The following is a 19,339-nucleotide window of genomic DNA, read 5'->3' on the forward strand; positions in this document are numbered from 1 at the left end:
TTTAAATAGATTAATTTATGCATTGTACACATCAATAATAAAAAGTTATACAAATGGAGAGGCTTTGAAAAAGGACAGACACCAGTGTTCCTATAAGCATGCTGATGCTATCTTTTGAATTTTCTCTTTCTTGTGAGTCTTTGGCTGTTCTTAGAAGAGTCAATAAGGCAGTTGGTGTCCTCTGCTCGAGAAGTGAGGGTGTTACTGGGAGAGAAAGTAATCGCAGAGCAGTCTACACTTCCTCCAGATGTACCCATCACTGCAGTTTCTGCAAGGCCACTGAGGAGCATTTAAAGGTTGATATTACACAGACTCTATCCTATAATAGCTTTTGAAGTTTTATGAAATTATTTATGCTGGTTTGCATGAATGTGGAATCATCTGCATTTGCACATGTACAGGAGGTAGACAAAGTAACACAACTACCTAATATTATACTGTATTAACCATTGACCTAAAGTATCGGGCCACCTTGTGTATGTATATACACTGATCAGCCACAACATTAAAACCACTGACAGGTGAAGTGAATAACATTTATCCCATTACAATGGCACCTGTTAAGGGGTGGGATATATTAGGCAGCAGGTGAACAGTCAGTTCTTGAATTTCATGTGTTGGAAGCAGGAAAAATGGGCAAGCGTAAGGATCTGAGCGACTTTGACAAGGGCCAAATTGTGATGGCTAGACAACTGGGTCAGAGTATCTCCAAAACGGCAGGTCTTATGTGGTGTTCCTGATTTGCAGTGGTTTGTACCTACAAAATGGTCCAAGGAAGGACAACCGGTGAACCAGCGACAGGATCATGGGCACCTAAGGCTCACTGATGCGTGTGGGGAGCGAAGGCTAGCCCATCTGGTCCAATCCCACAAAAGAGCTACTGTAGCATAAACTGCTGAAAAACTTGATGCTGGCCATGATAGAAAGGTGTCAGAGAAAACAGTGCATTGCAGCTTGCTGCATATGGGGCTGTGTAGCCGCAGACTGGTCAGAGTGCCCATGCTGACCCTTGTCCACCACTGAAAGTGCCTACAATGGGCACTTGAGCATCAGAACTGGACCATGGAGCAATGGAAGAAGGTGACCTAGTCTGATGAATCATGTTTATTTTAGATAATGTGGATGGCCATGAGCGTGTGCGTCGTTTACCTGAGGAAGAGATTGGAGCAGGATGCACTATGGGAAGAAGGCAGGCTGGAGGAGACAGTGTGATGCTCTGGGCAATGTTCTGCGGGGAAACCTTGGGTCTTGGCATTCATGTGGATGCTACTTTGACACGTAATACCTACCTAAAGACCACGTACACCCCTTAATGGCAACGGTATTCCCTGATGGCAAGGGCCTCTTTCCGCAGGAAAATGCGTCCTGCCACACTGCAAAAATTGTTCAGGAATGGTTTGAGGAACATGACAAAGAGTTCAAGGTGTTGACTTGGCCACCAAATTCCCCAGATCTCAATCCGATTGAGCATCTGTGGGATGTACTGGACCAACAAGTCCGATCCATGGAGGCCCCACCTCGCAACTTACAGGATTTAAAGGATATGCTGCTAACGTTTTGGTGCCAGATACCATAGGACACCTTCAGAGGTCGTGTGGAGTCCATGCCTCGACGGGTCAGAGCTGTTTTGGCGGCACGAAGGGGATCTAAACGATATTAGGCAGGTGGTTTTAATGTTGTGGCTGATCTGTGTATATATACACTGGCAGTCAAAAGTTTGGAATAATGTACAGATTTTGCTCTTATGGAAAGAAATACTTTTAGTACTTTTATTCACCAAAGTGGCATTCAACTGATCACAATGCGTAGTCAGGACATTAATAATGTGAAAAATTACTGTTACAATAAACTACTTCAGAGAGTTCATCAAAAAATCCTCCACGTGCAGCTTTGCAGATCCTTGCATTCTAGCTGTCAGTTTGTCCAGAAACTCAGGTGACATTTCACCCCACGCTTCCTGTAGCACTTGACATAGATGTGTCTTGTTGGGCACTTCTCACGCACCTTACAGTGCAGCTAATCCCACAAAAGCTCAATGGGGTTAAGATCCATAACATTCTTTTCCAATTATCTGTAGTCCAATGTCTGTTTCTTTATCCACTCTAACCTTTTCTTTTTTTTTCTGTTTAAAAAGTGGCTTTTTCTTTGAAATTCTTCCAATAAGGCCTGCACCCCTGAGTCTTCTCTTTACTGTTGTACATGAAACTGGTGTTGAGCGGGTAGAATTCAATGAAGCTGTCAGCTGAGGACATGTGAGGTGTCTATTTCTCAAACTAGAGACTCTGATGTACTTATCCTCTTGTTTAGTTGTACATCTGGCCTTCCACATCTCTTTCTGTCCTTGTTAGAGACAGTAGTGTACACCTTTGTATAAAATCTTTTTTTTTTGGCAATTTCAAACATTATATAGCCTTCATTCCTCAAAACATGATTGACTGACGAGTTTCTAGAGAAAGCAGTTTCTTTTTTGCCATTTTTGACCTAATATTGACCTTAAGACATGCCAGTCTATTGCATACTTGGGCAACTCAAAAACAAACACAAAGACAATGTTAAGCTTCATTTAACGAACAAAATAGCTTTCGACTGTGTTTGATATAATGGCAATGGAAATTTAGCATGATTACTCAAGGATAAGGTGTTGGAGTGATGGCTGCTGGAAATGGGGCCTGTCTAGATTTGATCAAAAGTGACTTTTTTCAAATAGTGATGGTGCTGTTTTTTTACATCAGTAATGTCCTGACTATACTTTGTGATCAGATGAATGCCACATTGGTGAATTAAAGGGGTCATGAACTGGAAAATCAAACTTACCATGATATCTTGACATATAAGAGTTCACAGCACTATAAAAACATACTGTACATTTTTTTGTAAAAATGTATCCTGTACACGTTTACATGTTGCACGGTAAGTGTATCCTTTCACAGTTATAAATGTGATAGCACCATGTATTTACACTTTATTTGGTACTGTCATGCATTACTCAGTATTTGTAAAACACGGAAATGTTTCACCATTGGAAAATGTAACAAGATACACATCATTGTGTTGCGTCTTGGTTTAAACAACAAAAGTAATACCTATTACACAAATAGACAAGTAAATTACAGTGATTACTTACCACGCTGTCACAGACTGCAGTATCCGTGGTGTTTGTGGAGGGGGTTAATTCGGGATCAGACTCTGGCTCAAACATGTATGGATGAATTCCTCCGGTTGTCATTTTTTTTAAACCATCCGAAGTTTTCAAAACATCCCCACACGCGCGGAATGGCGGGGGCGTTTACACTTATCCACATGCAAAGATGTTACCCAATCACAGCAGTGGGCATTTGCACTGAAGTCTTCAAGAACACACACCCCAAAATACGAAGCATTTGAATCAGATGCAAAAAAACTGGATAGAAAATGACCAATTATTCCTAAATGATGACTACTTTTAATGAAAAAAAAAAATAATAATAATAACAAAAATTCACACAACATTATAAGTGGACCTCAAGGAACATTATAAAATAAAATTCCAATTCATGACACCTTTAAAGTACCAATTTCTTCAGAAACAGCAAAATCTTTACATTATTCCAAACTTTTGTCTGCCAGTGTGTGTGTGTGTGTGACAGACATAACACATATCCTAAGGTTCAGACCATGTAAGCAACACTTTTTATAGAACAATAATAGAACTGTACCGGTTTGCTTTTGTACAAATATTAGATGGTCCAGCTTCATCACTGCCTGAAAGTACATTTACAAGTGCATTAAATATGGTACAAGTCTCAATAGACCAGCTATATGTGCACATCAAACACACTGCAAGTGAGAAAAGAAGAATTACACACCAGTATGTCTCCGTTCTGTCTGGTCCAGAGCAGAAATCAGGCTGTTTCCCTGCAAGAGTACAAAGATAAACACTTCACAATATAGACATATTATGACACTTAGACATTAACCACAATTTAATTCCAATATTACGCAGTGTACTTGTTTTTGTATATAACAGACACCTGTGTGGTATTTGAATTTCTCTTTTTTAAGCACAAATTGACATGCTCAGAGTATTCCAGAGGTGGAAAGAACCCCTGACACAGACAGCACTTTTCCATCTTTGCTGATCTGTTGAGAAATGGAACATCAAAATGCTTAAGGTAGAATTTTTTTATTGTGGCAATAATAGTCATTTATTCTCAGCATTATTAATGATAGATCATTGATATGTCTGGAGGATAAACTGCTGTACCTACTTCCTATATCTGTGTTGAGTCTCCTTGGTCACATCTCTTCTGGTCCTCTTCCTTAAGGAAACTAAAATAAGAAGAGTGATTTTTTTTTAAATGATGCATTTCATGAATATTTAGACCTGTGACAAATTAAGCTCCAATATGTCTCAGAATTAGGCTTTTAAAATGAAGTATAAAGTATATAGCACATACATTAATCTATTCACACAGTTTTAACTAACATATTTGTTGTTCAGTACAGGTCATACAGGTTTGGAACAACACGAGGGAGAGTAAATGATGACAGAATTATTGATTTTTGGGTGTACTGTCCCTTTAAGTTCCACACTCTTTAAAAAACTACAGTAATGGTAATAAACACCAAGGTCCAGTTGTTCAGTGGACTAGTAGATGGGAACGCAGACCTTGTGGTTGTTCTTCGTGTTGGTCTTGGTCCTCTGCTTCACCATCACAGAAGGCTGCATGCAACTCAATCCTGCTAAGAGGGAAGAGTTTCAAGCACATGGGACACTCCATCCTCTGACTTTCAGGAGGTTCAGCCTCTGATGGCATGCTGTCCAGCTCCATCACCTCCTCCTCTACTGCAGGAGCTCCTCCCTCGCCCTCCACCTCCATCGCTTCACTGTCAGCACGAGACTGAGGCTGTCAATAAGTTAAGAGACAGTGAGGGAAGCTCAGGTCATATGTAAATGGAACTTAATTTAAAGCATTTCTCTTGGGTTGATCTTTAATATGGAAAGACACTGAGGCTCTAATCCAAAGCCTAGTTTTCAGTTCAGAATCAGAATCAGATTTATTGCCAAGTATGCTTACACATATAAGGAATTTGTCTTGGTGACAGGAACTTCCAGTGTACAACAATACAAAAACAATACAAAAACAGCAGCAAGACACAGATAATAATAAAAAATAAAAAATAGTTATACACATATGTACATACACACACAGACACACACATACACACACGTAGTGCAATCTAATACAAATCTGTTATCTGTTATGTACAGTGCAAATACAAATCTGTTATGTACAGTGCAAATGTTTGTTTTTTTCCCAGAGGAATGAAATGGCAGAAGAGGCTGGATGTGTTGGATAAATATAAAAAAAGACTAAACTGTGTATTGCACATAGTTATTGCTCAATGGGGCAATTTAACTGTTAAGAAGGTAGCTGCCAATGTAGACAGCAGATGGTGACTACGCTCACTAGGTATAGTGTGTTACCTGTGTGGGACTGGCAGGACTAGTCACCATTAGCTCTGGTGTGCTGTTTTCAGTCATCTGAGTTTCTACATTAAAAAAAGTTCAACTTAAGTAAATTCATACCAGAGGAAAATGTGTAATTGAGAAAATTCAACCTGCATGATCAACAATGTACCTGGACAAAATGTTGCTTCATTTTCATAACCCTCGCAATTCTGGGCCTCCTCCTCTTCCTCATCTGGATGGTGAATTTGAGTGTCATCTGAGATATCTTTCCTGTCAATTAAAAATGGGACATATTAGGTCAGCATTGGATAGGATCAGATAAATATCAGTGTATTCTGGAAAGGTCTAAATCTTGAAACTACCCTTAATGTAATAATGACTGAGTCTAAGCCCTCAAATCTTATCCATGCTTGTGAATTAAAAAACGGAGGAGAGTAATGAAGGCGAGTAAATGACAGAATGTTAATTTTTAGGTGAACTACTCCTTTAACGTTTTTATTCTGAAGACTCAGAATAAACTACAACTCTCTTTCATTTGGGAGAGGGACTTGTGGAAAAAAACAAAACACGAAAGGACAAAATATACAGTACAGTGCAATAGTTTTAGGCTTTTTGTATAGAGAGGTTTTTAATGTTTTCAAATCAATGTCAGGAATAGTTATTTTTCAATTAAATTCAAAGTGCAGTAAACAAAAAAACAAAAAAAACAAAAAACAAAACAAAAATTGGTGTGACCACCCTATTTCTTTAAAACAACACCAATTCTCCTAGGTTCACTTGTGGACAGTTTTTCAAGGTTATTCCAAGCATCTTGGAAAACTTGCCTCAGTTCTATGTATTTTGCTATATACTGTCTTAATGGCTTTTGTATCTTCATGTAATTCCAGACAGACCCAAAGATGTTGAGATCCGGGCTCTGTGAGGGCCATACCATCTGTTGCAGGACTCCTTGTTTTACTTTTATTCTATTCTATTTGCAATAGGAATTCTTGGAAAACTTAAATTGATATTTCCTATTGACACACTAAAGACGATATAAAATAAGCATCTTAAAGGAATGTTCCGGGTTCAATACAAGTTAAGCTCAATCAACAGCATTTGTTGCATTATGTTGATTACCACAAAAATTAATTTAGACTTGTCCCTCCTTTTCTTTAAAAAAAGCAAAAATCTCAGTGAGTATTGATGCTGACTACCACCCCTGGAGTCATGAGTTCGAATCCAGGGTGTGCTGAGTGACTCCAGCCAGGTCTCCTAAGCAACCAAATTGGCCCGGCTGCTAGGGAGGGTAGAGTCACATGGGGTAACCTCCTCGTGGTCACTATAATGTGGTTCTCGCTCTCAGTGGGGCGCGTGGCAAGTCGTGCGTGGATTATGGAGAGTAGCATGAGCCTCCACATGCTGGGAGTCTCCACAGTGTCATGCACAACAAGCCACGTGATAAGATGCGTGGATTGACAGTCTCAGAAGCAGAGGCAACTGAGACTTGTCCTCCACCACCCGGACTGAGGTGAATAACTGCACCACCACAAGGACCTACTATGTAGTGGGAATTGGCCATTCCAAATTGGGAGAAAAGGGGATAATAAAATTAATAATAAATGCAGAAATTGAGGTTACAGTGAGGCACTTACAATGGAAGTGCATGTGGCCAATTTTTGGAGGGTTTAAACACAGAAATGTGAAGCTTATAATTTTATAAAAGCACTTGTATTAATTCTTCTGTTAAAGCTTATGTATTCTTTGAGCTGTAAAGTTGTTTAATTTGTCATTTTTACAGTCGTTTTAGGTTTTGTTGCCATTACATCGTCATGGTAACAAAGTTGTAAAATTGGCCATAACTTTACACAGAAAAAGTTAGTAAGTGATTTTTTTAACACTAAAATCATGTTTACACGCATATCGTTTCTGTCTTGTGGCTGTACTGTTGAAACAGTGAGTATTTTAACGTAAAAAAAATCGGCCACATTTACTTCCATTGTAAGTGCCTCACTGTAACCTCGATTTTTGCATTTTTGAAAGAAATGGAGGAAAGAGTCGAAATTCATTTCTGTGGTAATCAACATTATGCCACAAATGCTGTCGACTGAGCTTAACTTGTATTGAACCCGGAACATTCCTTTAAGGCAAATGATTTTGTTGAACATCTTATGTGTATAAGACTTTGTGTATTGTCAAATCCTTAAAGATAATTGAAGCTACTCACTTGACACTTATAACAGTTCAAAAACTTAAAACTGATGCTGTATGTGTGTTCTCTAGCAATAAAGTTGTCACTGACTTCATAATATGGGTGGAAAGCTACTTAAAACCATGCTAGAAATCTCAGTTTCAGATGCACACAACTGCAACTCAGCACTGCAGGATGCATTTTCTCACTACTGTAACTACACATTTATATAGAGTTTTGCAAACTAGACACTCTTATACCTGAAAGGTTTAGTTGCAGGCGTGGGCTCCACTTGGCTGAAGAAAGGGTATTTTTGCTCCTGAGAAGGCAAACAATTTATCAGCAACAAGTGCAGCAACATTCTAAACATTGTCTTTTCAGTCAACAACTGGAGGTAAAAGAGTATCACCTTGTGGTTGAGATGGTAGTACCCCCCATTAAGAAAACAACAACAACAACAGCTGAGAAACCATGGATCCAAGGAATACAACAATATGACCGATATTATAAAACTATAGTATTCAGTTCATAAAAAATAAATAATAATAAAAACATTTAAAAACTAAAACATACTAATCCCTGCTACAAGGGAAATTATAGTGTACAGTATGAAAGATGGATAACTGTTTATTTCTTTTGAAACTTGGTATAAAAATAATGAAAAAAGAGAGAGAGTATAGCCTATGGACTGATTGAGAAAAAAATAAGCCCTCGTATTATTGGCTTCCATTATTGACCAATGCAGATAACTGAAAAGATCTCCACCAATATAAATCCCATCCCTAGATCTAATAAATTTCTTTCAAAGTCCTCCACATACCCATCCGAAAAGAAAGGATGCAGGATGCATTATTTAACAGTTATATTATAAAGGCAGAGGCCATGTGCACTAAATGTAAAGTAAATAGCATCAAAAAGCATCTTCTTTGCACCAAGTACAAATAGTGTTAGATTCTATTTGCACCCATATTTAAATACTAACATACAGTACAGTGGCATCACTGCAGAGTGTTTACTGTGTTTTTTTTGAGTACCACAGACACCCTACACCCACTCCTACACCTAAACCTAACCAGAGACTATTTAGCAGAGATGGGCCACTTCTATTAAAATGGGAGAAGTTGGAATGCCCAACGGCAGCCAACGGTCAATGGATATAGAAAGGAAGTCCCACCTTACTGGTAAAAGATCCAATCAACTTTTAGATTCAGACATCGCCTGTCCATCAACTCAACAACGCGCATGCACATTAGCTATACAAGCTATAATCTGAGGTAAAGAAACATAATTTATGATACCGGTGTCAGATTTTACTGCTGATTTGATATATATCCTTTGATCTTAATCTTGACCAACTGTTTAGGAGATTTTGGTCTTTTCACATTCAAGTAGATAGGAGCTACACTGGCATGACTGGAAACAGCCTCACGAGAGAGTTCCAAAGATGGCCGACAATGGACTGACTTGCTAGAAAGACTTTGACCTAACCTTAACCTTCCCTTACAAAAATTAACCATGGTTTTACTACAGTAACCATAGTATCACCATGGTATTTTGTAGTAAAATCATAGTAACCACAAATTTAAACATAATAGTAATAATAATGTTTATTTTATATAGCGCCTTTCAACAAACTCAAGGTCGCTTTACAAGTAGCAATCAGATATGAAAAACAAAAAACAAAACAGAAGAGCAAATCAATTAAGGGTCAGAATGACATAGGGCAAAGAGATGTTTTGAGGTGGGTTTTGAAATCATGTATGGTGTTGAGGTCACAGAGGGACTGTGGGATATAGTTCCATAATGTTGGAGCAGTAGTGCTAAAAGCCCTGCCACCCAGTGATGTTAGCTTATAAAGTGGGATGAGTAGTAAACCGGAGTCAGAAGACCTGAGTGAGTGAGATGGTGTAGGGACAAATAAGATCTGTGATGTAAGGAGAGGAAAGACCATGTAGAGCTTTAAATGTTGCGAGGAGTAATTTATACTGAATGCGGTAAGAGACAAGTAGCCAGTGCAGTCTACGTAAAATGGGGGTGATGTGACATGATTTCTTGGAATAAGTGAGAACCCGAGCTGCAGAATTCTGAATGTATTGCAGTTTATTGATTGTTTTAATGAGGAGACCAGAAAAGAGGGCATTACAGTTGTAGAGTCATGAAGTGATGAAAGCGTGAACAAGAGTCTCTGCATCATTTATTTTGAGAATGGGGCATGGTCTGGCAATATTACGGAGGTGAAATAAAGCAGCTTTTGTGAGAGAACAGACGTGAGGGAGGAATAAGAGTGAAGAAATAATGCTGAGGTTTCTGACTGTAGAGGAGTGTCTGACCAGGACACCATTAATATCAACAGACTGATCAGAGTGGCGAGATGTAAGATTTGTGGAACCAACTAAAAGTACAACAGTTTTGTCAGTGTTAAGTTAGGTTATTGATGCCATTGATACATGCAGATAAGGAGCTTGTGGGTAAGGGGGCAGTGGGCTTTGAAATGATATAAAGCTATGGGTCATCAGCAAAACAGTGAAAGTTGAGTCCATGCCAGAGGATGATGTGACCCAGAAGCATATAAGTGATGAAGATAAACATAGTTACTATATTCACACTAGGGCTGGGCGACTAATCAAATTTATTTTCAATTACGATTTTGGCTTCCAACGATTATGAAAATAAGATAATCAAGATAAAATTACGATTATTGTACCATATTCTGTTTTGCAATGAAACACCCCGGCATTATATCTTTAAAGCATCCTTTATTAAAGTTCAAATAATAAGGAAGTGGGTTTTGAATATAAACTCCGAAACGGCATTTCTCTGTGGGGTCAGCGCCGCATCTATGAGTTGCGTGAAGTGACCGGGGAAGACATTGAATCTTCTCCCGGCTGATGCATATGGCAAGCCACGAGTCTCGGAATAAAGCAATAGTTTTAACGCGTGTACATATAAAACGGCGCAGTTGGCGGTGTTCTGAACAACCATAAAGCTGTAAAATACGGCGTAGTAATTTCAAACGGCGTAAAAAACATGCAAAAATAGTTTAAAACCTGTATTGGACGATATAAACAATTTTCGGGCGTTTTTTACGCCGTTTGAAATTACTATGCCGTATTTTACGGCTTTACGTTTGTTTAGATCTCGGCCATAAATAATATGATCAGTAAAACACTTCAGTGCATTATCAATTTGAGCTACTAGACTCTGAACTTAATGAAGGGTAAAAAGACAAATGACTTCTATAAGTCAGACATGGAGACTAATTTGTTGATAAAAATACATTTTGTAGATAAAGTTAGTACCGTAACTCAAAACACTAAGAAACGGTTTCATAATAATGACTTAGTATCTCATTACAATGAGAAATATTCTCATTATGACTTACAAAATCACTTTTTTAATCAACTGTGGTGCAAAAAGCTTCAACAGACATTCAACCATATTCAATAATAAAAAAAAAAAAACATGACTAAACATGTTCATATTCTTTTGATATAATAATATGCCTTCATATGTGAAAAGTTATCACAATGGTTATATGCCAGTATGATAATGCTTTGTTAAAATATGTAACTCTTTCATACAGTAAAAACAACAATTTACTACAAATAGACAATTGCCTGTGTCCGAAATTGCCCCATGTCCCCTTATTCACTAAAATAGAAGTACACAATATTAGAAATGAGAGATCGAAAAAGAGTGAGCAACACTTACGTAATATACTCTGTGCGTTAGAGATGGCTGCGGAGCTATCGCAGAAACAAGTTAGTCACATATGTACTTTCCATGTGTATTTTCATCTTACACGCACTGTAGCTTACTTTGAAAAATAATGATTATGATGATAATAATAATTACAGCTTTATTTTGTATCTATACAAATGGCACGTTGTGGTTCCACTCATGGAATATTACAGTAATACAATAAATCTTCATTCCATTTGTCATGTTTAATATGTTCATAATGACTAAAAATAATAACGTACTGCCAACAGGAAAAACCACACGAACAAGTGTATATTATTCATTTATTTAATATAATGATTTATGTAATATCACGAAACTCTCCCATCCAAACTGTGCTGCGTTTAGAGAAAAGGGACCTGTTGCACTAGCTATACGAATGTTACAACATAGCGTAGTTGTGGCGTAAATGGGCACTAAGTCACAATTTACGCACTACTAATATTTGAGCGTTGCACCATTGAACTTGGGTAGGACGTAACCCTACGTATAAACTAAATATTTACGGAAGCCTCCAACCAGGAGTAATGAATGGAATAAAAAAGCAGACTTATATTTTATGACATCAATGAGGTCATGTTTTGCGTGACAGGCATCAATCATTTTGACGTACAGTATGATGTTGACATTTACACTCATTTACATTTACGAGAGAGAAAAAAAACAGCATGAAACCGATCTAACGGTGCCGTTTTCAGGGTGCGTCATCTGGTGTCAAGTTTCAACACATTCAAAATATACATAGGATATTAAAATGAATAAATGTCTATTTTACCAGCCTGTTGTATTAGTATTTATGACCCCTTATTTATTTTAGATACAGTTCCTATATATTATTATTTACACAGGGCAAATATATTGCTCAAATCTACTTTTATTACGTATCATATTTTAATGGGGATATATTTTATTACAGCTGACAGTTACGTGAGCAAACAAGGTTTGAACATCAACCGTAACAAGATCAAATTGAAGCTTATTGGATAAATACAGGTAAATGTCATAATATGCGACTACGCATTACATTACGGAGAGCTTACGACCTACTAGTTAAGTCTTGCCTTAAGAACAGGTGGTGCAACCAAATTAAGCACCGACTTAGTTACAACTAACTAGTAGTTACTAAGCCCTTAGTGTGAACTTTACGTCCTAACTTAAAGGAGAACTTACGCACATCTGGTGCAACCCTACCCAGATCACGGGTGCATAGTGTCCTCATCCAACCACAAACAGTACTGATGTTATCAATAACAATCATTAATAAGATGAATACATTACCTACAGGTGATAACCCATTATTTGAATAATACATCTTATTATAATTTCCTCTGTGTACAGTTTTCTGAGTTCAAAAATAGAGAAGAAAAACACTGGTGCATTAAGATGAATTAATGGGGTAAAAAGCCGCAATTCATTATAAATTTAGCTCACTATATATATATTTAAATGAAGAAATGATTGGTTAAAAACATATACAATATATATATCGACTCAGTTCATCATTGATTAGGTGAGAACACCTCAAAAACCAGCAGGCAGGGCTCATTATACTACATAAAAAACGCCATAAAAAGTGGCACTTTTGTGCAACCAAAAACAGTGTTTTTTACGGCGTCATATACCAAGCCAAACAGCGTAAAAAGCAGCGCTTTTCACATACACTAAACACCATCCAATACGGCAATTTTAAACTATTTTCACGCTTTTTGCGCCGTTTGAAATTACTATGGCATATTTTACAGTTTATGGTTGTTTAGAATGCCGCCAAATACGCTGTTTTAGATGTACACGCGCTAAAACTATCGCGTTATTCTGAGACTCGTGCAATAACATGATGAAAAAGTAGACCTCATTCCATAGAACTGTGAGCTCCCCTGCCGTTAATGATGGCGATAGAGGCTTTCCTTTATTTGACTACCATACGTAACATAAAATAATTATCATATGACAATAGCCTCCCCCCACCCAGTGCAGCTTACATTTCAAGTTCAAGGAAATCCACAAGTTTTTTTTTCTGTTTTTTTTTTAAAGTTCAATAAATGCATGTTCCAAAGTCAATGAGTAATCGTGTTAAATAATCGTGATCTTAATATTGACCAAAATAATCATGATTATGATTTTTGCCATAATCGAGCAATCCTAATTCACATCATATTACTGTAGTAACACCATGGTTAATTGTATTAAAACTATGGCTTCTGCAAAAACATGATTACTACAATATTATTATAGTAAAACCATGGTTAATTTTACCCAGATCAAACCTCTCTCTAAACTCCCTGACCGTCACCGCGACAAAATCACTGCGAGGAAATCAACTTTTATATTCATTTTTATTTATTTTTAGTAGTATTAAAGATGTGCTCAATAATTTTTTGACATATGCCGAAGTATGACCTACACTGACACCTAGTGGCCTGGATGCTGCATCATTCAAACACAGTACTTTTCAGTTTCAGATGCCATTGTAGAAATTCACTATTCACAATAAGCCAGGATTAATTTAATCCATAAAAGAAATTGTCCAATAACAGGGTAGTTACTGAGATTAAGGGAGTAGTATTCAGATGGTCATGTGATTCTAACATGGCTGCCCCCATGAGGGCACTCCTGCCCCATGTAGAATAAAACAGCTTTTATAAGGTTACTGATATGACTTTACTCTTCATCTCAAATGAGTGGCCATGATTTTATACATATGTTTCAATATTACTATACATTTCTTTGAAAGTAAAACTTTAAACGAGAAAAAAAATAACTTAGTGCAACTTTAAAGGAACTATTAAGAGTGGAGGCAGGAAACAGGATGGGAAAAAGTGGGACAAAAGGGGATTTGAATTTGGGTCATCCACACGAAAAAGCACATTCACACCATCGTTACACCACACTGCAATGACACTAGGGGCACAATTTGTCTGCAATTTCTGTTTCCACAAGAAAGGCAGGTGCTATTTCCACCTGGTGCAAATTTTCACTCCGTATTATTAACTTGACACTCACCACTTCATCTTTAGTCTCAGGAGAAGACAGCACTACATATGTTTCACTTGGTCCACCCTCAGCTGCCTCCTCGGACCCCACCACAGACTCCTCCCTTTCTTCCTCCTTCTCTTCCTCCATTTCTACTCTGTTGTTTTTCTTCTCCCCCTCTTTTTCATTCTCCTCATCATCCTCTGAAAGCTGAGGAGCTCTGTGGCGCTTCCATCTCCTCGTGCCAAATGGCCTCTCTGGCAAAACCTGAAATAAATGTATCATTTGGAATAATGTATAAAATACAGTGTTCAACTGTTGTAGTCAGTCGATAGTCAGTTGTTTTATCGGTTGATATTTAATGTTTTTGAAAGAATTGGCAGAAGTTTTAGTTCCACCTTGTGTCAGTTTCCAAATCTACTACTAAACATATAATTTGCATAAAATGAAGACTTTCAGTCCAGAAATATATTTTGCACAAGAATGCAAACGTAAATGCCTGGACAATGGACTGCAAGCGCACGGTCCCATTGTACACACTTGTGTTTTAACGTTCCTAAGTACCTGAATATAACTACACAGGTTGTTTAGGTTATTCACATTTGTAATAACACTTTTTAAATAAGAAGTTTTGACTGATTGAATGTGTGTGAGTTGATGTCATGTGTGACTCAAGGGATCTCAGGTTAATTGGCATCTGTCACTCACTGGCTGACTCCACTCTGCTTTACGAATGAGCTCTCGCTGGGCCTCCTTCAGGGTCTTCTCGTAGACCTCCAGCTGACACATGATCACACGCGTGTAGTCATCCGGATTTTGCCCCTGGGGGCAGAAAGGCACTCCCCAGTAGTATGACACAGTGCGCTCTCCCTTCTCCACTGCAGTTTGTGGAGTTTTGCAGTCAGAGTGTTTGGATGCTGGGTCTCTTGACGTTCTTGAGTCCTCCAGGGTAGGCTGGGACATCTGTGAGACTTTTGTGGATGGATGGAGGGTGATGGAATTTGGAGAGATACAGGGTTGGGTCTGGGAAATCTTGGTCTTGGCTGGCTGTGGAATTGTCTCCTGGTGGAAGACTGGGCTCGGGGAGGGAGCCTGGAAATGGTGACAGGGAAAACTGATAGTAAACCAATTCACTGAAAGGTATTCCTTAAAGACATTAAAGAAATAGTTCACCCAAAAATGAAAATTCTGTTTTAGTATTCAAAACAACCGAAGTTCTCATGTGAACACACAAGCCACCATAAACAAGCTTCTCCCATAGCACTTATGAATGCGCAATATACATCAAGATTTTTTTTTACATAAAAATGACTTGAATCATATGCCTTCAGAAGATTTGGAATATGACAACAAAGTCACACTGACTTCATTCAAGATACTTTTGGGTCCTTTTAAAAGGTGAAACAAAAAGACACTATACACTATCCTGCAAAGACGTAGAGCAGTGGTTCCCAACTTGGGATCCGCACCCCCAGAGTTCGCGGGGGGCGGAACCTCACGCACTTTGAGGCAGTCACAGATTGATAAAATGCGCAATACCAGTAAGACAGCATTTCAGCTTCCTTGTATAACTCAACATGATAAGCAAAATCTCAACATAAAAGAGCCTCTTTACACAACTGCATGCAGATGAAGCGCATCAAATATATTCTGTGGAGGTGCGCTGACTGTCCAACATGTTCACACGGGAGGTCGGCATGTTGTTTCTGATAGTTCCGGTACACTTGGATCGATGACATTATGCCAACTCACAAACTGATCTCCAGTTATCAGAAGCGTCTGGTTACAGTTGTTGCTGCTGAAGGTGGCACAACCAGTTCTTTTTTCACATGGGTGATATAGGTGTTGGATAACTAAAAAATATATATTTGAAAACTGTATTTTGTGTTTACTCAGGTTGCCTTTGTTTCATGTTATATCTCGTTTAAAACAATTTAACATGAAAAATACACAAAAATAGAATAAATCAGGCCATCATATTTTTCACAGCACTGTATATGTATATTTAGTCACAGTCAGCCAATTCAAACCCTTCTGAGAAGACGGAAATTATTCAAATTATGAAACGTTCTTTCCTGCATATTTGTTTGCATGTATATGCATTAAATAAATAAAATAAAATACAGTAATATACAACTTCAAATACAACTTATTGCACTGCATACCACTGATATATATTCTTCAAGGAAAAAAGGTTGGGAACCACTGACGTAGAGGGTCTTTACTAAAACATCTTCTGTGTTCCAAATAAGAAAGAAAAAAACAAATTAGTAATTGATTTTGAAAAATCAATTTTGATAATTGAAAAAAAATGGCAGGATTTTCATTTTTGTATGAACTAGTCCTTTAACATGCAATTGTTTCTAATACACAAACTACTAAAAATATATTTCGCCCCTACCTCTTCGCTACCATCATCTTCATCATCATCTGTTAAATGCAAGACCATGTGACTAGTAAGCCCATCCCAAGCCTGAGTGTTTGGAGCTCTTTCTGCAGTTTAAACATAAGGAAAGTGTTAGAATTACCCAAAGTGTTCTTATCAAAATAAGAGATTGTGACTATTATTAATATTGCAAAACTTTAAATATTTAATAACTATATTTGCACTTCCTGAAGGAAACGGCAGTGCTTACAAGGCAGCAAAAACTAAACCGAACATAAAACTAAGTATTAGAAATATTTAAAGTAAAAGTATTTGAAGTACTACCTTTATAGGCAAGTTTAGGATTATGACACTCAGCATACTTATTTTCTGTCAGCTGTGCTATCAACAACGCAACACTGTCTTTCCAGTGTAAAATAGACTGTAGACTGGTAAATAGATGCAAGAAAGAAAAGATCAATTCAATCACAATTGTATGCAAATATTACAGCTTTGTTGGATTGATTTTGAACGGTGAATTCAATAAGAACTTTTCCAAATGCATTCTTAAATGTTTTATTTAATTTTTTGTATAAAGTTTGTTAACAATATATAGCACACATTAGGCTAATATTATCTACAAAACAAAGTTTCAAGAGAGTCTATATGTTCCGAGCTGAATTATTTGCAGACAACTGCACAATTAAACAATAGAAGAATTTTAATACAGTACTGTCTTGCAAGCACTGTGAAAATATAAACATTTACTTAAAATAGCCACAATTATAGCAAATTGTAACAATTAATTATTACACACATAAGCATTTGTTTTCATTTTTAAAACTATGCATATCATTCCTAATCATGTATAAAAGATCTGTACATAGCACTGCATGATTTTACCTTGCAGCACACGCAAGACCTAAACAAAATATGCAAAAATATCTGTCATCTAATGGATGAAACTATAAATATTTGTATGGAACCATCGCACAGAGAACCCAATAACTTGACAGGCCCTGTCGGCAGGAACCAATCCTACTCTGTGTGGTGCTGAATACTGCAAAACACTGCTCAGACTTGCAGCACTAGTGGGTCAACCACACATGAAACCTGAGGTATACACAAAGCATCTCAGTCTACAGGCTCGTAGACTTTAAAAACTTAAACACACTGCAGTTTAGGGGAAGAGAACAACAGGACACATACCAGAGTCAGCTTTTACATTCTCACCCTGAGTCATCTGATCCTTCACTTGCTTCAGGTCATGAGTTTTCTGTTAAAATGACCAATCAGAAGAGTTAGATGTTGACAGTGCTCAATCCTGTTCCTTAATATACAACTTCCTGGAGTTTAGTTCCATCTCTAATCAAACACACCTGAACCTGCTAATCTCTTATCTTGGAATTCACTTGAAAATTACTGGCAGGTAATTCACCGGCAACATAACATAACAATCTTCAATCCTTCAATCTTTAATCCTGATGGATAAAATTCCCACTCTAAGTGGTCTACGCTAAGGACGTGAAATATTTTTACTCAGTGAAGAAATATTCATATTACAGAAGTTAAATGTGTTGCGAAAGCCGTTTCATGTTGTCTATATGTCAAAAAATCTTCAAAACATGATTGGAACTAGCATTATAGAGGATGAAACCATTCAAAACCTGATAAGGTTAAGCCAGTCTTTTATGAATGAAATATGGTGGCTGTGCCATTTCCTACTTACACTTCTTACGATGACATCTGCATTGTCATTTGTAGGCACAGGCACACATTTTAGGATTGATGGCTGGGATCCTCTGGAAAGTGAAAGGCATTTATCTGCATCTGTGCTCTTGGGAGACAAACCTTTATGGTTTAGATGTGCTGGTAAATCTTCATCAGGTATTTGAGTACTGTCTTCATTCCCCTCTTCTAGCAAATCAGTCCTTAGTTTAAAGTCATTCTGAGTGAAGACAGGGCTTTTGGGAAGGGGCGAGTCCTGATGTGTGGACTGAGATCTGTCAGGAGAGGTGGGGCAAACAGCACTGTCCTGTGTATTAATGTGGTTTATTGAGTCTGTGCTGGCCCTGATTAGATCCTGACTCACTTTCTCCACACATACTAAAGGCTGGCGAATAAAGGGGGAGCACAGGGGCTGCAAGACAGACTGAGAGATGTCATCCTCTGCAGAGTCTTTGATGAGTGGCTGTTTATCTGAGGTCTTATTCTGGGAGGACTCATGGACATGCTATGTTGAAATAAAGAAGAAGAACTGAGAAGAAAGACAATCTCAGGAAAGTAACTTGAAAATGAAATCTGGAGCCAAGTAATCAGCAAGTAAATGGGGACAAAAATGTTTTTGGTGGCCCAAAACTTTGTGATTAAAGCTGCTATAAGTGATTTTTTTTTTTTTTGGGGAATACCACACATAAAATGGCCCTACTGCCAGACAGATATAAATGAAATATCTGTAATGTACTGTATGTAATAAACACTATAAAAGAATCTGACTGCTGCCCAAGTGCAGTGTTAGGCCACGTCAACACTAGTATGTTTTCGATTGAAAACGTATGATTTCACAATGTTTACTAGAATGCTGTTTTCCACCACCGAAAATGGGCTGTTTAGAAAATGGATTAGTGTAGACATGGCCCTA

At 37.7% G+C, this 19,339-nt stretch overlaps 1 protein-coding gene and 1 non-coding gene across 6 annotated transcripts in view; both read right to left on the bottom strand.

The window, feature by feature from the left end:
• LOC127431018 (BRCA1-A complex subunit RAP80-like) overlaps nucleotides 1–19,339 on the bottom strand; it is a 24,322-nt gene continuing 4,983 nt past the window's right edge. For 3 of the 5 annotated variants that reach the window (XM_051681199.1, XM_051681197.1, XM_051681200.1), the window contains exons 6-19: nucleotides 18,428–18,931; nucleotides 17,908–17,974; nucleotides 16,735–16,826; nucleotides 15,042–15,425; nucleotides 14,364–14,600; nucleotides 7,883–7,941; nucleotides 5,622–5,722; nucleotides 5,468–5,532; nucleotides 4,649–4,886; nucleotides 4,248–4,308; nucleotides 4,011–4,119; nucleotides 3,846–3,894; nucleotides 3,696–3,741; nucleotides 1–279 (exon numbers count right to left, since the gene is read on the bottom strand). In XM_051681199.1, the coding sequence (XP_051537159.1) occupies nucleotides 108–279; nucleotides 3,696–3,741; nucleotides 3,846–3,894; nucleotides 4,011–4,119; nucleotides 4,248–4,308; nucleotides 4,649–4,886; nucleotides 5,468–5,532; nucleotides 5,622–5,722; nucleotides 7,883–7,941; nucleotides 14,364–14,600; nucleotides 15,042–15,425; nucleotides 16,735–16,826; nucleotides 17,908–17,974; nucleotides 18,428–18,931 (2,184 nt within the window). In that variant the 3' untranslated portion in view covers nucleotides 1–107. The other 2 variants (XM_051681201.1, XM_051681202.1) reach the window with 2 other exon arrangements.
• On the bottom strand, nucleotides 17,673–17,802 carry LOC127431391 (small Cajal body-specific RNA 14). The gene has a single exon (XR_007895594.1). It is a non-coding gene; the product is annotated as a small Cajal body-specific RNA 14 (non-coding RNA).

The sequence above is a fragment of the Myxocyprinus asiaticus genome, chromosome 40 (genome assembly GCF_019703515.2).
Source record: "Myxocyprinus asiaticus isolate MX2 ecotype Aquarium Trade chromosome 40, UBuf_Myxa_2, whole genome shotgun sequence".
Taxonomy (NCBI): domain Eukaryota; kingdom Metazoa; phylum Chordata; class Actinopteri; order Cypriniformes; family Catostomidae; genus Myxocyprinus; species Myxocyprinus asiaticus.